The sequence below is a fragment of the Wasmannia auropunctata genome, unplaced genomic scaffold, assembly GCF_000956235.1.
Source record: "Wasmannia auropunctata unplaced genomic scaffold, wasmannia.A_1.0 LD335176.1, whole genome shotgun sequence".
NCBI classification, from domain to species: Eukaryota; Metazoa; Arthropoda; class Insecta; order Hymenoptera; family Formicidae; genus Wasmannia; species Wasmannia auropunctata.
Genome location: NW_012027714.1, coordinates 1 through 10,000, shown reverse-complemented (window position 1 = coordinate 10,000; position 10,000 = coordinate 1). Strand labels below are relative to the sequence as shown.

Genomic DNA, 10,000 nt, shown 5'->3' with positions numbered 1-10,000 from the left:
GCCACCCGGCGTCACTCCGGTCTTGATGTAGAGCACCCTGACTCCGTGTATCACGAAAGGATCGCTTTCCTCGCTGTCAGTATTCTCCAGTATTGTCTCCACCATCTCGTCTATGGTGCCGCTCATGATCACGCAAGCGGCATCTCTGGCGTTATCACGTGTCGCGCGTTCCTTGTCGCTGTAATCGATCCTGAGGCCCTCGCTGTCGCAAGCGAATGGATCGAGGAAGTAATACGCGTCACTGTTCTTCCAGATCGCGTAAAAGATCTTCTTGATCTCGAGCAATCCAATTTCCTGCGTCTTGAAGAATTCCTCCATGGCGTTGTCAATGGTAATCTTATCCTTCTGATCCGCGTGATTTGATATTACGTTTGCATATTGCGACATCCCGTCGACCTTCACCTTGGCGGAGTACACTCCGAGGATAACGTCGCTCAACAAGTCGTTCACACGGAGCTCGAATTCGTCGTCGAGCCTCTTCTCCAGAACCTTGACCAGATCGATCAGATAGATGTTGGACAGATTGAAGATCATATCGAGCAAAGCGGTCGTCCACTGGCTGGCTCGGATCAGCCGGGAGTATATCAAGGCCGCCACGGCTATGATCAGATGTCCTTTACCTCGAAGAGCTTCCTGTATGGCGGGATGCGTCAGATGATAAGATCCCTGCACCACGGCTCGGTCCTTATGGCAAATTTTATAACCGCTCGGTCTTCTTCGCGGCTTCTCGATCACGGCCTGCTTGGCGTCCTCCGGCGAAATCTTCTCGACGTCGCTGATCGATATCGGGTAAATCACAAAGGGCTCGTTTAGCACGTTACTCTTCTCGAGTATAATAAATAGTAGCCCCATCAAGTCCTTCACGAAGAACAGCTTGGCCGATCCGTCGCGCTTGACCCGATCGGTCGCCGGCTTGCCGCATTCGTGTCGCGCCTGACCGTCAAAAATATAGTAGTACTTCGAATCTCTCCAGATCGCAACATTGAGCACCGGCGACGTCAAGATCCCGGCGTTGTGCCGCTCGAAGAACAGCTCCAACGCCTTCGCCAGATGAAGCTCCGTCGGATTGTGCGAACGGAACTTCCCGGCGTACGCCGGATCCTCGATCTCGACTCTTACATTAAACTTCTTCTGCAGGAGAAGGGTCCTTTTCAAGTCGAGGATGGTCATTGTCCGGCGATCGACCGTGTTCACGTCTTTGTAGGACTCGCAGTAAAAAGTGTCGCCGTCCTCGACGATTTGATCGATCACCGCCTCGTTCCAGTAGTGGGGCTTGTTAATCGCGGTCGTGGCAAAAGCTGCAATCGCTATAGCGCCACCCTGTTTATTATTAGAGCTGCGAAATAAGAAACTGCGAGGCAACGTTTAACAATATTTGTATTTCAAAAATAACTGTTTTAATTACTTAGCGTTAAACTGTTAATTTAATTGTCAAATTAATTTGCGTTAAGAAGAACGCATAGAATGTATAATGCAAAAATGCTTTGCGAACACGGAAAGAACAATTTTGCTGAATCCAGATCTGAAAATAATTTTTGTTCAATAATCAAAATTATTTTATGCGAAAGTTAAAATAATTGCTAAAATATCAAAACGTTTTACAGCAATACTTATCAGTTTTAACTTTCCAACAAATTATTTTGATGATTCAATAAAAAATTATTTTTAGATCTGTTTTTAGCAAAATTTTTAGATCTTTCAACAAAATCGTTCTTTCCGTGAATTATTTTAATATGAAGAGACATTGAAAAGCATATTCCTTAAATGAGGCGCACATCGTCGACTCAAGGTAATCATGATTACCTGATAACCTCTGGATAACGGTGAGAAATGCGGCATGTTTGAGTGAATCAGGCCGGAACGAACGCCGTACTTAGCGCACAAGGGTAACTCAGCTGTAATTTTAGTAAGAGAGTAAGTATCGTCCGGTAAATCGAGCATATCGTTCAAGTTCCGATATTTCTTCTCCTGATTCTCATCGAACTCGTCGCTGCTCGGCGCATCATCCTTGGGCATATCTTTCGTAACATCTCCGACAGCGATGATAGTCTCGGGCAAAACTATCTCATCTAATTCAGCAAGCTGCTCTACTTTCGTTTTGAACGATCTTGCCTTCTCTCTCTCCAAATCAGGTGCAGTCTCCTTTTTACGTTCCATGTTTTTGTCTGGTATATTTCTTAATAAATTTCTAGAAAATATAATTGGCCGAGTGCATAATGTACATCAGCACTTTGATTTGGTACGGTTTTAAGCGAAATATACTTGGCGGGGGAGGTCACCGCGTCTCCTGATAACCGTTAAGAAAACTAACCTGAATTAACGAGCGACAAAAGAACAACATATGAGATTGCGTTTAATCAGTTTATCATGTTTTCTTTTTGATATCCAGCATACAAATTTCGGCATTTAATCAATATTTTGACGAATGAAATTGGATCGGACAAGGTACACAATTAAATTTAAAGTCATTAATTGGGTGTTGAATTAAGCTAAACGAAATTATCAACAGAATAATTCGATGTAGAAAAATGACTATTACGACCAGAATATTAATACGTATGCATATTGTTATGTTTGTCATATTTGACATTTCATCTTAATGTATGTGAATAAATTATTTATATGAGATCATACTTTGAATTAAAAAAGCTGAAGATGTTTGAGTCTATCAATAACATTAACATCACACAATAACGGAGGTGTGTAACGGTTATGTTAATGCGAAATGTATGGAACTTCGGAAAGATAATTTATCGAATACCACAAATAATTTAATTTCGATATATAAGTGCTTAAATAAAGTCTTATCTTTTCATTAAAATCTTTAAAGTTTCATCGAATCTTCATTTTGATAAGATTTTATTTAAGTACTCATATATCAAAATTAAAGTATATGCAGTAATCTTTCAAATTCTATAAATTATTTCCCTTCTTTTCATTGATAATTGTAATCAAATACTAATATAGAATATTAATTAATATCGATTAAAAGACATTTTAGTTTAAAATTTATAAATTCTGTTAGTTAAATTATAGATATCATTTTGTAACATAAGCATCAATTTTGATTTTTATAAAAATGTTGAAAACTAAAATTTTTATAAGTCCAAATTGTTATAAATTAATTTGATAAACGTCATATTATTTACACATTTATAATATTTTGCTAATTTATAACAATCTTGTTTCATAATATAAATTACGAAAGAAAGAAAAAGTCGTGAAGACAAAGGAAAAAAATAAAAAAAGGAAACTTAAAAAGAGGAAATTGCTATAAATTTTAGGTGCTGCAATTGCGTCGCCACTACTCCAACTGAAAAATTATTCTGTCGAGAATATTAAGAAGAAATATATACATATTAATGCTGACAAATCCGCTCAACTGTTCGACATTAGAAAAAACGATGACATAGAGCCGATAGAGAGCCGACATAGAGACGATGACATAAAACGAACGAGACAGACAGGCATTGATGAAAATAACAAGAGCTTGAGGTTTCGTAAATATCGTTTTATTGTATTGCATTTCATAATAAGGTTTATATGAGGTTTAGCTAACAGGTTTACATGTATTTATGTAAACATTAATAGGATAAAACAAGCTCTCTGAAGGACAAGTCAGGCGATCGATCGTAAAACGAAATGTCATGATTCGGTAGACACTATAGACACTTGTAGGCACTGACGCACACGGGTATATAATCGGTGTCTCATGTCTAATATAACAGTCTCAGTAGCCATACTTGACGCCGAGACAATACCGCGTCTCCTGATAAGAGAATAAAACTTACAAAGACTGTGATCGGACAGAAAGACTGTAATTAATCGATTTCTTTATCGCATCCGCACAGATCCTAATCAACCAATTTTTACCGAACGACTTGAGACCAAATAAGAAAATTGAAATAGTATGGATAACAACAAAGGCAATAAAAGCAAAAAAAATAATAGCTGTTCTAAGAAGCAGAAAAGTTGGGAAACTCAACGTTTACAACCGTTAAAAAAAAAGATTTCACCGATCGATGAAATATTGAAGAAAATTCAACCTTCATTAGCCTGGAGAGAACGGGCTGATCAACATTTTGCTGCCATCGCCAGAGGTAAGCTCGCTTATATTAATTCTTTTAACCTTTTAATTTAATATCTTTATCCGGTGGTAACTTCTTTTATAACATCAGATAAGAAGAAGCTCAACGTTTACAACCATTAAAAAAGACTTCATCGATCGATTAAAAATTATATATTAAAATTATATATTATATATTTTTAAAAATTCAATTTTTATTAGCTGAGAGAGAGCGGATTAATAAACATTTTGCTTCCGTCACGTCTATCAAAGGTAAGCTTGCTTATATGAATTCTTTTGGCTTTTTAATTTAATATATTTATCCGATGGTAACTTCTTTTAACGTAACAGTAGATAAGAAGAAGACTGAACGTTTACAACCGTTAAAAAAGATTTCGCTGGACAATATATTAAAAAAAATTCAACCTTCATTAGCTGAGAGAGAATGGGCTAATCAACATTTTGCTGCAATTGCCAGAGGTAAGTTTGCTTATATTAATTCTTTTAGCCTTTGAATACATTCATCCGGTGGTAACTTTTTTTAACGTAACATTAAATAAAAAGAAAACTCAGCTTTTACAATCGTTAAAAAAGACTTCGCCGATCGACATATTAAAGAAAATTCGACTTTCAATAGCTGAAAAAGAACGAAAGAACTAATCATCATTTTGCTTCCATCACGTCTATCAAGGTAAGCTTGCTTATATTAATTCTTTTGGATTTTTATTTTAATACCTTTATCCGATAATACTTTTTTTTAATGTAACAGATAAGAAGAACTTAAATAAAAATAAATAAATAAGAAAAAGAGATATTTTGAAGATCAAAATAAGAAAATCAATTCAAATTAATGGTATTAATAAGAACGATGACGACGACGTGTGCATGGTGTATGTATAACAAAAGAGTTAAAAGAAATGTAAAAAGAAGAAGAGAAAACGCAAACAGAATAAAATTTAAAAAAAGAATGAAAGGAAACACAAGATAAAGAAAACAATTAATAGTAAAATTAGCAGGTAAGTCTTTAAATCTTTTCTATCAATACTAATTTGACATACGAAGTAAAATGAATGTTATTTTTTTCTAGAAAAGGGCATGATATCGATACTTGCATCTCTTTGAGTGTACCTTTTGTGCGATGCCAAATGATTGTCTCGCTGCGCTTATAGTTCTTAATTATTTTAACACTGGAAATTAAATTATCATAATACAGAAATAAACCTATTGTAGTTGTAATTATTTGATTCTTTTTATTTATTTTATAAAAGAAAACTTATTTATTCCTTGATTATATGTTCTTTTTATCTTATTTTATCAACGTGAGCTTTAAGAAAAATGTATTGTGTATGAATAAATGTGATAAAATATTTATTATGAAACCAGAATATAACTATATTCTCTCTCTCTCTCTCTCTCTCTCTCTCTCTCTTTCTATAAAATACATTCTTGCTGTTAAATCTGATTACGAAAATCTCGTATTTCTCTCGTGAATACAGGATGAGCACGTTGATTGCGAGACTATATCCTGTGTTTGATATTTCATATATGACGAAATCGCAATAAAGCAATTATAATTAAGTAATATTTTCCTCTCGACAAACTTATACTGACTGATTTTATAAAATTTGTAAGATAATTACACGCATTGCCAAGATTAAGATAATTTAATAAAAAGTTACTAGTTAATAACGTGCGGTGTAAACTAAGACTAACGATAAGTCTCAAGGGATCAAGCCACCTTTGAGATCCTAAAATAATACCTAAGTTTGGGATTTTTTTCTGAGTAAACAGATGACTTTATCAAAAAATTACTTAAAGGACATTGTTGTACATATTTAATAAAGTAAAAAAATTATTTTTTTATTTTTTTAATGTTTAAAATGGCGGCACACTGGCCTACTTGCCAAATGCCTTTTCTCTAAATCTTGAAATCAGTGTACAAGATTGCAGGCACACAGTTTGACCTTGAACAAAATACAAAGAATTTTCATTATCTGCATATTAAAAACTATGGAAACCCATAGGGATTTTTTAAAATATTGATTTTTCTCGAAATGGCAGCTATTTTACGAAAAATGTATATTTTTTGTCAGTTCAAGTCTTTCTTAAAGCAGCCATTTCGAGAAAAATTAATATTTAGAAAAATCCCTACGTACTTCCATAGTTTTTAATATGTAAATAATGAAAATTTTTTGTGTTTTGTTCAAGGTCAAACCTTGTACCTAGAATCCTGTACACCGATAGAAAAAAAGGGATTTCGCAAGTGTAGGCCAGTGCGCCGCCATTTTAGACATAAGAAAAATTTAAAAAATATTTTTTAGTTTTTTTATATATGTAGAATATTGTCCTCTAAGCAGATTTTAAATAAAGTTATCCATTTACCCTAAAAAAAATCCCAAACTTTAGGTATCTAAATTATCGTTCTAAAACCTCAAAGGTGACATGACCCCTTAAGATATCATAAGCCAATTACAGAACCATATTAGCATCTGCAGACATTAGTTGAAACGGACTTGAAATAATAACTATGAATATTGATTTAACTAATTTATTTTCTTATGCCTTATGCGCTATGTAGCGTTATCCAAAAGTATCCCTAACTCTGAAGATGTATTCATACAAACTTATTAACTAACATAGCTGCACAACCATACGTAAAAAGAAAATTATCCAATCGTATTTTACGTGCATCCGTATGATACAAATGCGATTGGGTAATTTTTTTATGCATATAGCTATGCAGCTATGGAAATTTGTCTGAATAAGCTTTTAACAACAATAATGATATTGTTATATCGTCGTGTTGCGCAGATATGTATAGTAAAATTTGCGCGATAACAATTATGTAATGGTATCGTTAAAAGTTACAGAAAGAGGCCCGAATTTGATACATCCCGGGAAAAAAAGTTCCACATATAATTATATATAATTATATGCAAAATATGTCCATATATATATCCATATATGTTTCTTTTCTTTGTAAAATTATTCTTTAATACAAAAAATGAAAATATATATTATAATAAGAAGGAAACACAAAAAATAATTAAAAGGATAATTTTTACACTGTTTTTTTTTACAAAAAATCAAGTTTGAAGAAATGAGAAAAATTGCTCATATATAAGCATGTATAAATAAAAATATACATATATAATTATGTATATATATAAGCCTAATTAGTTGATTTTCTTGTACTTTATGCCTTATGTGTTATGCAAAAGTATGTGCTCCCACTCTTATAGAATAGGCATCTTGTTCTAAATTTCTTGAATGGGACAATCAAAGAAATAAAGAACAGGGGCCTTATTCTCGAAAAATTTTGGATACAAAAACACCAGAGAATTAAATTTCTAGTATACATAACGTATATACTATAGTATTTTCGTACGTTTTCGTATGCGAAATTTTTTGAGAATAAGACTCCAAGGAAGAGAGAATAAGAATTTTAATCCATCAGAAACAATATTTATTCCATGTATATTCCACAGTATGCGGTTGCTGATATAGATTATAAAATAATTCTCTGTTCCTTGTTCTTCCTTTGATTGCGTATCTAGCTTAATTTTAGAGAATAGTTATTAATTCCTCAGATTTTCCAACAAGAAGATTCATAGCGAGAAAGTTCACGTAAAATATTTCACATTTTCGCGATTGGGAAAGTTACATGATCATGTAACTTGTTCTGTTTAATTAAAAAAATAATAATATTGGACCTAATTAGTGTTACGTATTATTAAAAACCGTTGAAATTCGCGCCTGATAGTGAACGCGAGCTTTCATTCTGTCATCTATGAATTTTGATCTAATACTTTCTAATTATTTTTCTATAACTATAGTAAATATATTCTTCTTTAAAACGAATTTATTTTCTAGATATTTATTTCTTATTTCAGAATTAACCTTATAAGATACAAACTAATTAAGTTATTTCGATTGAGTTTTAATGAACTAATAAAAAATTACAAACATTTAATTTGCATACTTTCTTCATAATTAGTTACAAGTGCGGCTTCAATTCAAAAGTGCTTGCACTCCAATGTAATAAATATCCATAATGGAATGCAACAAAAGGTTTCTTTAAAAAATATCAATGAAACACACAATGAGAAGTAAATTAATTATCTCACGCTGATTAAGTTCATAGAATTGTATTTCTCTTTCTAATTTTATTTAATATAAATTTTAAAAAACAATGTTTAAATGTTAAATTTAATAAAAATAAACGTAAAATAAATAAATATTAATAACTTATTAATAATTTTAATAAATATATATACAAAAATAATAAATTTAAAAAAAAAGAGGGAGATAAAGAGAGAGAGAGAAAAGGAGACAAAAAATAATAAAATCATTAATTATTAAATTTTAAAATTATTCATTGTTTTTCAATTGTTAATTAATCGTAATGCATAATTATACAAAAATATATTACTATCAAAATGTTCGAGATGGACGTACTAAAATTAGTACGTGCAAATTAGCACGAACTAAAATTAGTACGTGCAAATTAGCACGCATTCCACGATTAATACGTTTTATATATCGCTATACAAATAAAAACATGGTATTAAACTTGATAAAATTGTAACAGGCGATAGTCAGACGCGTGACCTATGTTCTCGTCTGATAGAAGGGTTAATACGATATTAGGAAGAATCGCAGAACATCCTCATAAATTTCAAAGTGACATAGTCATAGATCAGTTATATCAATGCTAATTAATTAATTTGTGTATTGCTTGTTGTAAAGGAATGTTATGCATATTTTAGCTTGATATAAAAAATGTCTTGTCCATTCATTACCACTTATTTTATCCGTAAAAATTAATTAGTACAGATATTATATTAAATATAGATCATTAACTTATATTAATATAATATATTTATATAAATTAATATTTATATAATTATATATAATTTATATAATTATTATATAAAATATAGATTATTAACTTATATTTGTTTTAATTTATTAATTTGTCATAAATTAACAGTATTAATTAGAAAATAATAATGTTTAATAAAAATAAGCAATCTGTATAATTATTTATAAAAATAGTATATTAGTATTTCTATATTTCAGATTTAAGCGTATTTTTTTGTTCTATCGATAAGAAAGCTAAAAAAGAAAATACGGAATTTTCGGTTTTAGCCTACTTTTTATACACTTCTTATACACACAGGAAGCTATAATTACTAATGCCGTCGAAATAAAATTAATAATTTTTTTTTTTTGAGAGCACATTGAAAGATCATAGACCAGCTTGCATGAAGCAGAACTATGTTCAGGATGTGGAAGAAACGTAGCGGAACATTTCCGTTACACATGTTTAACCCTCCGGTAAGTACACCATCGATCTTCGATAAGCAGTCCACCAGGATAGCAATTCCTCCCACGGATCCATAATAAATAATAGGTCACTCGACTCGATCTTGGTCTTTATCTAGCGGTCTGAGTGGTGTTATCACCCGAAGATTTTGTAGAACGGCTGTGAGAACATGGATCGAGAGCTGCGGCTGTACTCAGTGAACGAACAGACGTCGATGGGGACGTTGCCCATCAAGATCTGCAATTTCTCGTTCACTTGTCGCAAAATATCTTGCAACTCAATTGTGTGTGTGTGTGTGTGTAGTGCATTCGCAGATTCTTAGAATGCTAACTTACATCAAGATAGCCACCCGTAAGTAAAGTGACTTAATGAATAAAGTAAAAGAAGAGTTAGGCCAATAAACAATAGCATACTTTTTAGATGTTTAAATTAATATAAAAAATATTTTAATAAATAAAAAATTGATGAAACGTTTCGGCTTACTTAGCTATCATCAGTTATCATACAAATTTACATTACAATTACAATTGACATTAACGGCATAGATGTAATCTTATGTTTGTCGCAGTTCTACGAACATGACTATCATAAATCGTCATTTAATA

The 10,000-nt window shown here is 32.0% G+C and overlaps 2 protein-coding genes and 1 long non-coding RNA gene across 8 annotated transcripts in view; 2 read left to right on the top strand and 1 right to left on the bottom strand.

Moving 5' to 3' along the window:
• LOC105457658 overlaps positions 1-2,404 on the bottom strand; it is a 10,086-nt gene extending 7,682 nt beyond the window's left edge. Inside the window, exons 1-3 of the mRNA XM_011702455.1 lie at positions 2,312-2,404; positions 1,804-2,188; positions 1-1,320 (exon numbers count right to left, since the gene is read on the bottom strand). The exon at positions 1-1,320 is cut by the window's left edge and continues 626 nt beyond it. Of these exons, the coding sequence (XP_011700757.1) occupies positions 1-1,320; positions 1,804-2,157 (1,674 nt within the window). The 5' untranslated portion in view covers positions 2,158-2,188; positions 2,312-2,404. The remainder of the gene's footprint in view (positions 1,321-1,803; positions 2,189-2,311) is intronic.
• Positions 2,315-5,046, top strand: LOC105457659. Of its 6 annotated transcripts, none has more exons than XR_975428.1 (9): positions 2,315-2,445; positions 2,510-2,699; positions 3,285-3,500; positions 3,592-3,694; positions 3,852-4,100; positions 4,289-4,339; positions 4,421-4,546; positions 4,704-4,757; positions 4,836-5,046. XR_975428.1 is itself a non-coding variant. In XM_011702456.1 (7 exons), exons 3-6 carry the CDS (start codon positions 3,911-3,913, stop codon positions 4,705-4,707), a joined length of 447 nt encoding a protein of 148 aa, XP_011700758.1. In that variant the 5' UTR covers positions 2,316-2,445; positions 2,510-2,699; positions 3,852-3,910; the 3' UTR covers positions 4,708-4,757; positions 4,836-5,046. The 6 variants fall into 6 exon arrangements, 1 of the variants encoding a protein (XP_011700758.1); XR_975424.1 differs by having other exon boundaries at positions 2,316-2,445; positions 3,285-3,495; positions 4,418-4,546; XR_975426.1 differs by lacking the exon at positions 3,592-3,694 and having other exon boundaries at positions 4,418-4,546.
• LOC105457660 lies at positions 5,041-5,305 on the top strand. The gene is made up of 2 exons (XR_975429.1): positions 5,041-5,082; positions 5,154-5,305. It is a non-coding gene; the product is annotated as an uncharacterized LOC105457660 (long non-coding RNA).
• Positions 5,306-10,000: the final 4,695 nt, after the last annotated feature.